The 15,103-nt window shown below is 43.9% G+C and overlaps 1 protein-coding gene across 2 annotated transcripts in view; it reads left to right on the top strand.

Moving 5' to 3' along the window:
- LOC310886875 (uncharacterized protein) overlaps positions 1–15,103 on the top strand; it is a 198,591-nt gene that overhangs the window by 160,569 nt on the left and 22,919 nt on the right. Inside the window, exon 1 of one of the 2 annotated variants that reach the window (XM_083812051.1) lies at positions 11,669–13,243. The exons of the other annotated variant lie outside the window; for it this stretch is intronic. Within the exon in view, the coding sequence (XP_083668177.1) occupies positions 12,991–13,243 (253 nt within the window). The 5' untranslated portion in view covers positions 11,669–12,990. Of the gene's footprint in view, positions 1–11,668; positions 13,244–15,103 lie in introns of those variants that run through there. 2 annotated transcript variants of the gene reach the window in all.

Below are 15,103 nucleotides of genomic sequence, written 5' to 3'. Positions count from 1 at the left end.
AGTCTTTCTGTGTTTCTGAGTAGCTGTGGCTATTCTTTGAACTCCAGTGCATAAAAGAAACGAGTAATGGAATCGAGGTGTACAATGAAAATGAAGATCATAAAGAGCTATCTTTGCGAAGCAGTACAAGATTTGTTAGGAAAAAGTTTTTTTCCTCTACTAAGGCCATTGTTATTTTATCAAATCTAATATCCTGAAATGAAAAGAAAGTCTTAAAAAGTTGAAATGGAGGCGTAATGAAATAAGAGCCACCAGATATTGTTAGTTTAATATTATGCTTTAAAGAGTTGGATTTAACTGAGGGATAATTTAACTAAGACACCATTAGCAATTTTTCTGCATTAATTTTACATCCAGATCTGAAATGGGAGTAAACCTGTGCATCTGCCGAGGATCTTGTGCCACTAGTGGAGGATCTGAGCATTTGTATTGAGAAATGGAGCCCCTGCAGCAGCCCTGGACATCGCCGTTCTCCCCCTGCCCAAGTGCTGAGCCCCCGTAGTGGAAGTCCCATTTCCCTCTGTGCTCTTACTCTGCCAGCCGCCACCCCAGCTGGCAACACTCAGTAGGGTGCCACAGAGTCCATGGCGATTCCATGCGATCCCCAAAGCCAACATAGGAGGGTAAATTAATGCTTAATTAAAAGCTGACATAGGAAGGGAAATTGAATTAATGTCCTAATTAATGCTCCGGGTTTAGTCCAAATAGGAAACTTGATGATTCTCCTTTCCCTTTTTCAGCACTGCACTTACCTCAGAGCAGTGATGAATTTCAGCTCATTTGGCCCTAATCCTGGAAAACATCTTCATTAAAAAATGTATTGAAGCTGGCCTGGATAGGCATGGAGTTAAGTATTTGATTAAACAAGGCGGAGCTATTGGGAAAGTTTTGCATAATGGTCCCCAATTTGCTAAACTGATTTGACTCTTAAAAACTCCAGTTAACGTCCTCTGCCAGAATGAAGAGCATTAGTCAGAAGTGCAGCATTTCTTTTATTACAGTAGCTTTAGTGGAATTGGTATTTTTGTAAACGTCACTCCTTTATGATCAAGAAGAATCTGAAGTCCGCTAGAGCAGCAAGTTTTCTGTGGAGGAAAATGAGAACAGGAGAAATATCTTGAAGGATTAAGACAGCACATTCACCCTACCGAGGTTCGTTTCCTTTAACAAATCTTGGCTTATTCATGACAAAGGCTTCCATTCGATAGCACGTGAAGTACAACAAAGTGGCAAACTAAGAGCGTGTAGATATGTGGGTTGCTTCAGTGGCTGGAAAACTGGCTTCGTGGAATGACTGTTGGATGCACCTGTAACGTCAGAAGGAAACACGATTCCTCCACAGTTGACAATGCATGCTGTGGTATTTTGGAAAGGGTGGGTGAAATTCTGCCCCTGCCTCGGGAGAGCAGGAAGAGACGGACAGAGGTGGGCTCCGATACACGCCTTCCTGCAGTGGTAGATGAATTGCTGAAGGGTTTGGGTTTTGTATATTCAGTGTCAAGGGCTCCATAAAGAAAGCTGAAGAACTAACACTCCAGCCACACAGGTTGCACGAGACGACCTATAATGTTGCCTTGTGACCTTACATTTTGTGAATTGATGGATTCGGCACAAGAGGCATTAGCATTAGCATCGTAACGCATGCTTTGTCAGTCATGTGAGTCAGTCCTGCAGGGAAGCGAGCAATATTGTTTCCCTGGCTAATGACTCTTACAGCTATTTTTGTTGTTATTGTTTTCTGTTGGTTGGTTGGTTTTTTTTTTTGTTTGTCTGTTTTTTTCCCAGACCGGGAAAGCTGCAGGTTGAATTGTTTGTAGCCCCTTCCAGAGCTCATGTTGCATCACTTAAACCATGCCAACGAAGTGCGTGGTGCTCTCAGATAGAAACAGTCACCATTTGTAGGTAAGTATTAAACCTCCCGTCACTATCAGGAGGTCAGACAGGTGTTGCTGTATCTGTAAAGAAATGTTTACAGTTCAAAGTACTGAAAAAGCACGAGTCCTTGCCTTATTTCCAACCAACCACTTATTTCTACCCAGGACAGCACAACTGCCCGATGAATTTTATTTTTTTTTAAAAAAAAAAAAGGAAAGGAAAAAAAAAAGGAGATGCTTAAGTGCACATCAAACTGTGGTCCCCTGTTCCTGTAACATATTAAGCCAGTTCACCTCTGCTCTTCTAAGCTGCGAGGTGCCATATGAGTCCAAGTATTGGCTCATTGGATCCAGAGTTGGACCTAACAGCTCATGAGGTCATGGGAGAGAATAAAAGAGGTGTGTACCAAAACAGGCATTATAGCCTCGTGTAGTTTGCCCTCTGGGTTATGAGCCCTGTGCAGCGTTACTCAGTCCTGTGAGGTCTTTCTCTGCAGCCGCATGGGCTGGGAGACAAGCATGCATAAAAAGCTGAGATGCTCGCCTAATCTCACGCTTCTTAAAGACTGGCTTTGAAAAATGGAAGATTTTTTCACGCTTGTTAAGGAAAAAATGCCACGAGTCAGACAAAATCACAATAGGTGGCACTGAGTCTCTTTGAATAAGACTCCTATTAAAATCAATGTGAGTTTTGCAAGTGGTGCTGCTCAGGCATTATTGATTAGTGACTGATAGATGATCCCTGTGTTTTTCAGCAGCAATATCTCCCTTTGCAGTTTTCTCTCCAGTCAGTTTCTCATCCATTTAGCTTTAAAAAGAAATTAGTTCTGGAAGTTTGTGTGGATTAATTTTGTAAGATTCTGTTCGGTACAGGGGCTGTGCATTTCTTCAGCCTTGTTCAGATCCTGGTTTGAAGGCTTGGAGACGATAAAAAACAGTGTGGTCGTGTCCTTTTGTGGGCAGGGGTGAACTTCGCTCTCCAGAAACCCTCTCATCTCTCTCCAGTGCATGCACACAAACAGAAAGTTCCTATAAGCTGGCTGAGGTCATGCATTACATCGGATGATTGTCAGTTAATCTGGGAGGCTGCATACCCAGGGCCAATCCAGCTCCCTAGAAAATGAGCACATCAGGAGCATTCATGTATTCCGCATCAGGGAGGGAGAAAAAAGCCATCAGATTCTGAATCCAGCTCACGAAGCCTGGATGTCTGCAGTGTAGGAGCATTTCTCATCCAGATACTCTGGCTCTAAATGTTAAATGTTTTTTTTATTAGCAGCTCTTCTATTGTGTGCACTGAAAGATGAGTCACTGCCCTTCAGAGCAAAGCTGGGAATCAATAGACCTCTGTGAATTAGATAATGCGCTAAAATATGGATATCTCCAAAGGCATGGGAATTGTGATGGTGACTAATGGGCTTGTGGAAATATACAGTGAAAACAGCCCAAGCAGACAGTAATCTTTCTGGAATCTTCTTTGAGTCCCATTCCACTCGTGATGGTTAAGCATCTCGTGCACCGTGGCCACACAGCAGATGAGAGGATGTGAAATTGAGCTCCCCGGCCCTGATACGCAGAAAATGAGTTTGCTACGAGACTTTTCCTCTTACTGACAGAAACAGCCTCAGGATTGCTTGCTGGGGAAACCAGCTGCACTCACTGCACCCTGAAGCCTGATTAGAGAGGCGGAGGTGGGCGACAGACGATTATTCCCCTTTCCTCGGTGCTGCCGAGACCCCTCTGGAGTACAGAGGGATACGTAGATGTATGGGAGCAAGCGCAGTGTAGAGCCACACAGAGGTTTAACCCTGCTTTGAGCTGGGAGGGTTGCACCGGATGACTTCTAGAGGTTCCCTTCCAACCTCAGCTGCTCTGTGAAGATCCAGTCCTGTGCCAGCTCGTTGGTCCTTGCACAGCTCTCTCAGTAAAATTTGAAAATGTTTATGAAGTCAGAAAAAATTCAAGCTTCGTCTTAGCTGTCCAGAAATAGGCTCATAGTTGTCTGTGATGTTCTTTCCCCTTTCTGAATGTTGCATAAGCAGCTTCCAAAACTTCATTAGAGTTGCCTGTTTTATCTAATGAACCTCGCTAGCTTCTGAAAATAATTAGTCAATGATCTCCCTAAAACAGTGTTAGTTGCAAGTAATGTGAGCTCCCAGAACATGCTCGCATATAGCAGTTAAGTTTGTACTGGGGATTTTATCGTTATTTCTCTAAACAGAGAGGATAGCCTCAGGCAGATCTGAAAATTGCATCTCCAGCCGGTTGGGGGAAGTGGAAGTCAGAAACAATCGTGAACAAAATAAATTTTTCCTCTTGGCACATGGCGTGCTGGACTTGGCAGTGCCAGGTGCTAACTCCCTTTTCCCCCCCAGACTCCCACTCCTGACTGGGAAGGGAAACAAGAGCCATAAAATACAGCTATCCGCGTTTCAGGATAAAAGGCCAAATTGAATCCCTCGTGTACTTCTGTGGGAGACAGAGGCAAAGCTAGACCACAAGGATTCATAGCTGTCAGTTGCACACTAGTATAATCCAGTGGATCATGTTCAAATCACCGAGCGGGACTGAAAAAAAAAAAAATCTGACATAGATATTTATGTAGCCATTATCCAGCCAGTTTTTGCAGAGCACATTGCTTCAGTGTGTTTTTCCTCCAAATAACCATCTGACGTAGGCAGAAGTTATTATCCCCATGCTGGAGAGGAGAGGGGCTCTGCTGAAAGGCAAATGACTGCGTATTTGTGCATCACTGGAAGACTTTTCCTAATTGACAGGGGAAGTTCTTGGCATGGCAGTAACCAAAACTGAACTCGTTCAAGTCCTAGGCTTGTATAATAATCATCAGGGCATGTTTCTGAGATATTTCATGAGTAATAGCAGTTTAAATCTGTAAAAATACCTAGCCTGTAGAAAGGACACTGAGCTTAATTGTGTTAACGGGAGAGTTGCAGCCTCACAGAAGTATCTGGATACCAATGCCTGACTTTTTATTTTGAAAGCGTTTTGATAGGAGCAGATGTTATTTTTTTTACTTTCTTTCTTCAATAAAAAAGAAAGGTTTAGTCTGGATAGAGGGGAGATCTTAGGAATTTGACCAAGGCACTGCTTTTAATACCTTCCTCATCTGACAGGCCTTCAAAGTTCTGTGCCTTTCAAAGATGATGAAGTTAGTTTAGCATCTCTTCCACCAGCAAGGAAAATACGTTAGATGTGAGAGTGGGAGCAACTGGGAGGTGAATGACAGATCAGAAGGGAAGGCTGCTTTATAGATTTGTGGCTGTCCTGGTTGTCTCTTTTGCAGCTGATTGTGTTCGGTGGAACAGTTCCTGGCACGTCCCTTTCTGGGCAAATGAACTCGTCCATGCAAAGAAGAAATGGAGAGAGAGGAATTTTGCTTTTTCAGTTAAGTAGTTATTACAAAGCTGAGCAAAAATAAATGCTTGACTTGATTACCTTTGTTATCAAAGGCCAGAAAGATACAATAATTAATTATATTTTACTTAGCCACTAGTTGCCATGGGGGAATAAGAGGTAATTTTCATGCAGGCTGTGATATATGTCTGTATATATCTAGCTGACAGGTATACTTTATGCTTGAGGTCCAAATTCTTTGACCTAAAGCCAGCTGGTATTGATTTAGGTTTTCTGTAGATCAGATCCTCTTCCTGGAAAAAAAACTACAGATTAAATAGTGACTTAAAAAAAAATTACTCAAGGTTTATACAAGTGTAAATGTGAGAGAAGAATTGAGGCCCCAAAAGACCTGTCTGTAGCAGAGAGAAGAAAGACCATGATTACTCTGTCTTTTGTTTAAAATTAATCAGAACTCCTACTGTATTTTATTTTATTTTTATTCTTGATGCTGAAATCAGTAGCCTCTTGTGCAGCTTGTTTCATGGAAACTCTCTCTGTACTGAGTTGCTTCAGCCACCCTACATCTTGTTTTCAAAGCAGAAATTTCTCGGGAGATTGCTATTTTCACTAAAACTGTGAGCAGCGGTTGGTGTTGCCGAGTGCGTGCAGCTGGTTTGGCTGATTATTCCTGAGCGTGTGGAGGGCAGCAGAGTTCCTAGAGGCAGCCTTGTGTAGAGGCCATCTTTTTTCCCAGGAATATTAAATTCCTCCATTCATCATCAAGGATCAGGGCAAGTAAATCCAGCTAAATCCAAAGGAACCACTCTGAAATCCCTGGAGTTTCACAGTAGCTGACGTGGGAGTAGAATTTGCTCCAAAAGAGTTATTTTTGCTCAGACAAAGTCTCTGCCAGAGAGTAAGCTCAATATAAATGTTAGCTTTCTCGTTCTGTATCAGAAACTTCATTTTATTTTTTGGGGAAAAAAAAAAAAGGCTTATATAAATTCTGTTCTCGGCTGCATTGGTGTAAACTGGGAGCGACTCATTGGCTTTAAAACCCCTGCTCATTTAGAAATATTCTTAACCTTATTTTCATGCATTAACTCCAAGCTATTCCTTCCTCAGATGAAATGCAAATCCAGAGTAAGATAGGGATTTTTGCAGAAAGCTAAGGAAGCTAGGAACCCAAATCCCATTGATATCCAGTAGAATTTAGGCATGTAAACTTTCTTTACTTCTGTGAAAATCCCAATCTATGAGTCAAAAAAGAAAAAAATGTGCTGGCAGTTCCTTTAACTTACTGAACGTCTTTTAGAGAGTGTTTTATATGATTGAGTGCTGAAGAGCTGTCATAAACCTTTTCATTTAGCAGCATCCCCAGATAGATAGCAAGAGGAGATTGCAATAACAGAGGAGAATGAGAAACAGAGGATTTGCTATGCTGCCTCCAAACATTTCTCCCCAGATCCCATGTCCTGCTCTCAGAAATGGAAAGTGTCTTAATTATTCAGGGGAAAAAGGATGCCCTCCTGTAACTTGTTGGATAATTATGCTGTGCCTACGGTGCCCGTAAATACTTCACTAGTTCCTCTGCCTTTGAGCCAGCTGAAACGTTCAAGTGTTTCTAGTCATTTATAGGAAGGGCATGGAGGCCTGCTGCTACACAGAAGAAATATCGGGCCACATGCAGCCAAAATGTCTCCTTGTGCCTCGAAATCTCCCCACATCACTCACGGCAAGGTTCACACTGCAATCTTCTGCTGGTGAAAAGCTAGTCACCAGTGAACTCAGCTGAGACGAGATGTCTTCCACCTGGAAGGAGGAATCGCAGCCCTGGGGCTTAATCCTCAGTACTCAAAAACTTCCACGTGCCTTTGGGAAGAGTTGCTTGCCAAGTGTAAGAGGATCCACTGCTCAGAAAGAGGGAAATTTGGGATTTTAGGTGAGCGCAACATTGTCTAGCAAATCACACGTCATCCTGGGAGCAACAGCCTTGAGCCTGCCATGCAGAAAGTGTCACCCCGAGATGTCTGCAAATGTGTGTGGTGTTGAAGCTCGTGCAGGCTGGCAAAGTTCCTTGAGCTCTAATGTGCTAGAAATATCTGAGTAAAAGAGATGTGATACTTGGGTGTGCCTGATCCTGCAAAGTGTCAAATGCTGCTTTTGGTCCTTCCTCTGGTCAGGACTGAGCTGCCAAAGCAGCAGAGCAGAGCGAGTGGCATGTGCGAAGTCACACCACGAGAAGGCTGAAGTGCTCATGACGGATCTTTCCAACAGTGAAAACTGTCTTTTTTCCTGCTCCTGCATTTAGCTAGCACCTGTCAAAGAAGATTAGAAGAGGGAAGATGACATGGAATTAAGAAAAAACGATTTCTAGTGGCCGGAGAGTGGTGGTAAAGCCCACTGTGCGACTGCCTGGTGTGTCGGACTGCTTTCTGCATCAGAGGCCTGCCTTGTTAGTAAAGAAAAAAACCACCAGCAACAACCCTAAAATTGTATAAAGTTCTGCTGCTGGGTACTGCAAGTATTTTAGTCCACATAGAAAATGAGTATGTTTCATGTAAATGGATATCAAAAGCGACACACCATCAATTAGCTAGCTAATTTAAGATGCTGGTGTGTAGATGGCGAGTGCTTATTGCTTCCTCACAATCTAGCCCTTCTACAGCATCTCCAGTTCAGCAGCCGGGATGACTCGTAGCTTTTTGAAAACTTGGCCAAATCCCTTGCTGGTGTTTCTAATGTTAGAGATCAGCATAAGCAGAGCTAGCAAGTGTTGGTGCTGGATTGGAGCATGTAGGATATTGGAATAACGTAGGTGCACACACCTCTTACAGACCCTTTCAAAGCAATTCCTATGTGATATCTCAAATCAAGCTAGTTCTGAAGTCTTTTAGACATAATCTTGGAGCAGTTTGGGAAGTAGGATTTACCATGTTGATCAGTAGTTGTGCAAATCCAGAGATGAAAGCAGAAGACCTCCCAACTCAATTTCAGAGTCCTAGCTTGCTGGCATTGTCACGAATTTTTGTCCTCTGGTGACCAGACAAAAAGATGGAGACCTTTATTAATGGGATGCACTAACGTTCTCTCTGGACACTTAGATAAGATGGGCTAAAGTTTAGGAGACGTAGGTTTTAGTTTAATATTTCTATGGTGGGGTGACAAGATTTTTCATTGTATCCCTTTTGTTGTTCAAGGAAAACAACTCCATCCCTGCCTTTGAATAATTTGGAGGTATAGGGTGCATTTCTAAATGCTTTAAAAGAAGTCCGGGTCTCCTTTTAGAATTACTGTCATCTGCGTATAGATCACTTGTGCTTCTGGCAACACCTTTGTTTATTTTCTTTTCTTCCTGGGAATTTCTTCCTTTGGAAGCAGTAGAACCAACACTCTTTTTCTTAACTGTTTGGCCAGAGTCAAAGATTATTTTCTATGAACCACCTTTTCATTCTTTTTTTATTATTATTTTTATTATTGTTATTTATTTATTCCTTAAGGTTTCATAGTTTTTGTGCCAGTGAAACCATGCACTTCAAATTCTCATCCCAAGGTTTTGAGTTGATTTTCATGGCAGATACAAGCAGCGATGCCGGCACTGATCTCAGACATGGTTTATTTTTATTCTTATATATCAGCAGCTATTTGTCATGCTACCTTGCAATGTGGGACTCACATTTATATGGTTTGGGGAGATGTAACTCATTTTCTGTTTAATCCACTGTCTGTCAAAGGGAGAGATTTAAGATAGAATACCGTGGGCTTTCTGACGTGGTTCACAATTTTTTTATATGTGTATTTATTTTCTGTGCACACTATGTCATTTGTTAGGTTGAGAGCAAGAGAAAGTTGGTTTTCCAATAAGTGTAATTTGAGAAAAACTTTCAGTGTGCAGTGGACTTTGGTCATGATTCTGGAATATTAAAAATGTCCCAGTGAACTGATGGCTCTCCAGTTTTGCACTAGGAAGGCCTTAGGAAGTAAATCCCCTCTTGTATGTTCACACGTTAAAAAAAAAAAAAAAATAGAAGAAAAGAAGTTAATGCTCTTCTTGGTGAAGTGCTTAGATATCCAAGAGCCAAATTTCTGGTTCTCGTGAAGAACCAGATAGCTCTTGATGTTTGGCGTTATCGGTAAGTGGATTGTGGATGTGGAGAAGAAGGATGTGGGCTGTTGTGAGCAATGGGCTGGGATGCTCCAAGAACAGATAGACCCCGCTGTGCTGCAGAAATGGGCAGTGAGCCACGGGAGCATTCAGCATTGGCAGACAAGAGGTGAGAAAGAAGGGGAGCACGGGCTGGGGAAGGTGGGGCGGCTTGCAGAACGGTGGCAAGTGAGAATGACAGCCCAAATACTGGATCCGAAATACTGGGTAAGGCAGTGCTTACTCCTCATAAGGAGCAGGTGCTGCTGCCAGGTAGCAAAGGGGATGCCCTCAGTCCTTTGTCAGACGGAGAGGCAGGGAAAAGCATTCAGAAAGCGCGCTGCCACGTAGCACCCAGCAGCTCTGCGTCTCCACCCCTGTGTCTGGCACCCCCCGAGGGGGAAGGGCTCCTGCCCTGCAAAGCTTCAGCTAAATACGGCAGGCAGGCAAGAGGCAGGAGGAGGAACAGAGCTGGAGAAGCTCGCTCGCAGTTGGCATTGGTGCTCAGAGGTGGAGCTGAGAACAGGCCCTGGCCTCCAGGCTCGCTCTCCGGCTGGCACGCTCTCTGCCACCCAAGCTGTCAGCACCCTGCGCCGTGCATGTCAGACGCACTTAGCTCTCTCACATCCATCTGATGTGACAGAAAGCCAGGGACAGCTCCCCCACCCCCCCCCAAAAAAAAAAAAAATTTACACTAGATCTTTCTTAAAAAGAACAATAACATGCACGGCTGTAGGTGTTATCCTTTCATCAAAAGAAAAAGCCTTCAGAAGACGGTCATGGGATGTCAGCGGGAGAAAGGCTAATCTCTGCAGCCCAAACCGTGTCGCGGGAAGCCTTGCTATGTCTGAGAACGTCCTGTGTTAGCTGGTGGTTATTTTAGGCAGTCGCCTTATGTCTGATGTGTCTCTAGCTCTAAATAGGACTTTTGTGTCTCTAAAGTAAAGTTTGGGGAAAAAAAAAAAAAAAACAACACTTGCTTGGTATGACAACAGACTTGTGGTTTCCTGGAAAAGCATTTGGCTTGGGAAATATCCTTACTAAGGGCTGCTTGATATGGTGAGGAATGGAAATGCACTGTCTGGGGCAATGAGTGGGCTGGGCACATGAGCACAGGTCTCGGGGGCTTGACAGCTGCTGAAGATGCAGTGCAATAGGCTTAACACAGCGAGCCTGAAGGAGGAAATGGCCTCTGCCATCAGAGAGTGAAATTCAGATGCAAAACTTGCCGCATCACTTAGGTCTGATGTTGAGGGCAACCCTCAGGTCTCAGGTGTCCTTTCTGCTCAGTGTGGCTCAGCCGATGCTGGTAAGCTGTGATAAATTTATCGTGGACCCGAGATCTCATGGATACTGTGTTAGGCTAGCGCAGGAAAATAAATATCTAGGAACGGATGCGATGTTATTGCTTTTCCTTGAGGTTCTGGTTCCGCATCATCTGATGGCAGCCTATAAATTTGAAGGCTCCAAATACCACCAGATGCAACTTCCAGGAGGGAGAACGTACAGAGCACTGATGAGATGACAGTAAACAAAAGAATTAGGTTGTATTACCGAGGAAGCTCTCAAAGACGCGAGGGCTGAAATGGCTTCCCGTGAGATTTGCACCAGGCGATGATATAAAGTATGCTCTTGAGAGCATTCTCTCATTGTCAGAAGGATAGACTATAGAAAGCCAGCTCTGAGAGATCTTCTCCATCATTTCTACGAGCCAGTACGGTTAGGTGCTGTCAAAAGTACATCAGAGGAGCATTTCTTCTGGATTAGGCACTTGTTATCAGGCTGGAGTACTGGGCAATTGATGATGTGAATTCATTGAGGCACCGGACAAGGTACGCGAAGGCTGAGAACATTTGTCAGTCCTGGATGAGCCTCTTTCCAGACAAACTCCGGTACCCTTGTCACTTTAAGGGAGTTTATTACTTCTTAGTGAAAAGCAAGGGAAGAAATATAACGGATGAAAGGAGACTTGAGAGGCATTGCGAACCCGGCTGCATAAACCAGGTGAAAATGGAACAGATGAACTTCAAACCTGTGGCTCGAAATCATCTGTGCTGTAGATGCACCGAAAGCATATGGGTTTCTTAAATCGCTCCATCCACCTACCACCTTCTCCTGGATTTCTGAACCTCCACCATGGCTGATCCAGAGCTCTATCAATCATTCAATATTATTTATCTACCTTTCAGTACTGCCTAGTGAACCGGTCCCACGTCAACCCCTGGCCAAAGAGGCGTACAAAATCGGCACAGAGCAAGCCGCACAGATGTGTGCGACAGTGAGGGTGGGCGGCACGGCTGGCTGTAGATCCAAATTTCCCTCTGCTTTACAAATGGGGATTTTAATCAGAAGGCATGGTTCTCTACAGCACAAACCTATAATGGCGTCTAGTAAAAGGCCTCAGGTCTGCCTTTGAACTTCATCTCTGACTTCTGCAGGCTAATTGGGTCATGCAAAATTTGGGTTCAGACTTCGGAAAAGCTGTGTTGTTTGAATTCTTTAGATTTGTCTATTCCCTCCCTGTAAGCATCCACGGATGAGGCAGCAGGAATACACTGATGACTTGCAGCAGCCATTTACTGTTTGACAGAGAAATGCTTGTGACAGTACACGTGGCCCTTTGGCTTATGTGCCCTCTGTAATTAGTCCTCTGAATTCCTGACCTGAGAAGAATCGGTTTTGAGAGTCGGGATCTGCCAGAGCAGAGCTGCCCAGAGAAGAGGGGTTCAGGAGGTCACGGCCATGCCTGCACAAATGAACCAGCCGGAGCAGATGGGATAGTAATTGGAGAACAGCAGCGTTAACCAAGTAAAGACCAAGAGCAGTAAATGACATCGCCTGAAGAATAATGCCCGATGGCTGTACGGAGGAAGGGAAATGGCTTTGTTGTTAAGGCATTAAAATGGGTTTGGGGATCCGTGTCATGGTTGCTCTGCAGTCCTGCCTGATGTTAAGAAAATCCTGGAACTCCTGTGCTCCCCAGCCGCTAGCCAGAGCGCCGTGCCCTTTTGCTGCATTGACTCTATCTTTGCTCTGTTTGCTGCATTTTGTCACAACATCTGTGGGCACCATGCCCATAGAGTTGGGACCCCAAACTGCAGCCTCAATATTTAGTGCAGACTTTGCCTGCAGCTTGGGCATCGCGGCCCAGATGTGGGTAGCCGTGGCATTACCAATGCCCCCCGTGCTCACCATGTTGAAGCTAGAAGAAGCACCTGAGAGCCCCTGTTTCCCCAAAGTAAGCCCAATTGACTTCTCTCACTGACAACGTTTTTAGGTCTAGGCCGTGGCTTAAATGTCTAAACCACATTTAATGTTTAGACTGACACATCTGATACTTGGAAAGGGCTAGGAGCACGCACGTCGTCAGTGTCAACGGCTCAGCTGTCAAGTGTTAACTCCAAGCTGCACTTAGTCACTTCTCATTATCTACCTTTTTTTCTTTTTTTCTTTTTTCAATGTTTCCTTGTGAAAAAGAGATGCAAACCTGAACGGGACTTTGGGCAGCCTTCTCAGGACCTGACTTCGAGAACTTGGCTCGTGCTTTACGCAGTGCTTTGAGCTATCTGAATTAGGCACCTACATCAGGTGCTGGAAGGCGAAGGTAGTCAGGAGATGGCCCAGGAAAAAGTGACTAATGCCAGCTGTGAGAAACTCTGCAAGGCAAAGCAGCCTTTTGGCCTGAACCAAACAGCTCCTTGCTACCAGGAGGAGGAGGAGCTGTCCCAGGAGCTCAGCTCCTTCATTTTGGGAAGGTGCCCTCCTGGAGGTGCTGTGAAGGAGCCAGGGGAGGCAAAGGAAGGTGCCAGGTTATCGGACTTGGAGAAAGGAGAGCCTGAAGGAAGAGTCTTTCAGGAGTTGTTCCTAGGTAAGCAGATCTTGTGTTGGATTTCCTAAGGAACTAATTCATTTCCAGGATGAGCAGGAGGATCACAACATGTAGATCTGAGGCTACAATAATATATAAAGGTTTGGGGCTACAGGGAGGACAAAGGAGAAGGGTCACCAGATGGGAAAACAGGAAACCAGTACTGGAGATTTGCTGCAGTAATGAAATGCTTTGAGGGAGGGATGGGATCATTCAGGGCTTTAGCTATAGGGCCAGGAGCTGGCATGCTGAGCTATAATCACAGTTTTTCAGTGGCCTGGAGGAAGACAGCTATGTCCTGATCCCCAAAAGCGCCTACGTTATCTGATAGGGCAATAGAAAGTAGGATCAGAGCTTTACTGCCTGGGCATATTCCCCCTTTGAAAACGAGCACAGAAATAATACTTTCTTGCCTCACACAGCTGTTATCAAACTTAATTCACAAATGTTTGCAAAAGGCTTTGAAGGGAAGTATCAAGTCTTATGGAAAAGCCCCTCTTATCAGAGAAACCCTGTGCCTGCGCTATATCCAGCAGGGCATCAGGACTAACCCAAATAAATCTGATGATTGTACAGTTGGCTTTGGCTGCAGAGGCTGCAGATAAGAGTTATTCAGGGCTAAAACTGTGATTTTAGGTATGTATGAAGCTGGTGGAGTGCATTAATTCATCTGTGAAATGGAGAAACAGATTACTATCTCTCTTCAGACTTATGTAAGTGACATGCATCCCTTTTTGTCTCATACAATAGGGTTTTTTTATGTCATCTGTCATTAAAATTCATTCTTGTCTTGCCCCATGATCTTGATTGTTCTCTCTGATGGGAGTTAGGGATTAAAATTGTATGGACTGCTTGCATCACTTGCACTCTAATACACTAGTCCTGGCTTGGTTTCTTTCTTAACGTTGGAGGAGTTTCACCAAGCACCACTTCTTCCTGGAGTACGCTGAGGATAGAGAGGAACTGCATAAGTATTTTGGGAGGCTATGGGGCTTCAACCATTGAATACTACACTTGGCAGGTTGGAGACAAAGTGTTTCCCACTTAATAAAATATAATATATAAATATATGTGTATATATTATTTATAATATGTTATATTATTATATATATAATATATAATAAAATATATTTCCCACTTAATTAAAATACAGAGCATATAATATTGATCAGGTACAAAGCAGGTCTGAGCAGCAAACACATGGCTCTGAATGGGGTGCAAAGAGACAAAGGAGCTGATCATTTTAATTGTTTCTTTCAGATTTGCTAGATCAGTGGCATCAAAGGCAACAGCAACTACTTAGAGTGATACAACCTTCATCCTAGGGACTATAAAGCTAGGTGATTTAGCCAAATTTTTGCCTGAATTTGGGGATGGGAGGCCCTGTCTTTGGTTGTTTTATTCTATTGAACTTCATCCTATTCACTTAGAAAAATCTAGGCTCTTTTTCACTGAAATTGTGTTGAAATTGCCAACTTCTAGAGTCAGGAGTGAGTCAGAGGAAACTGTGGCGAGGTTCAAGTGTCAGTAACACGCTGAGTGCCTTTCAGTCTGAAGCATATGGTGAGCATCTTCTTCAAGCCGTGCTTCGGCAAGGAGAGAGCCCTTCCAATGAAAGGCTTTGGCTCTTTTGGTTTTTCTTTTAACAGCAAATGTTTCTTTGGATAAATAGAAGCTATTTAATAGAAACACCAGGAGCTCATGCCAGTCAGATAACCAACAGATAGACCCAGATGGGTCAGCCTTCTTTTTGCATTTAGAAGGGCATCAGAAGTCTACAGGTGAACTCCAGCTACTTCAAATACTGCGTGCAGTCCACTTGGATCGAAAGTTTCCTGTTGGTTGGGACTGCAATTTTCC

The sequence above is a fragment of the Anser anser genome, assembly GCF_964211835.1.
Source record: "Anser anser genome assembly, chromosome: 26".
Taxonomy (NCBI): domain Eukaryota; kingdom Metazoa; phylum Chordata; class Aves; order Anseriformes; family Anatidae; genus Anser; species Anser anser.
This window is presented reverse-complemented; position numbering and strand designations above follow the sequence as displayed.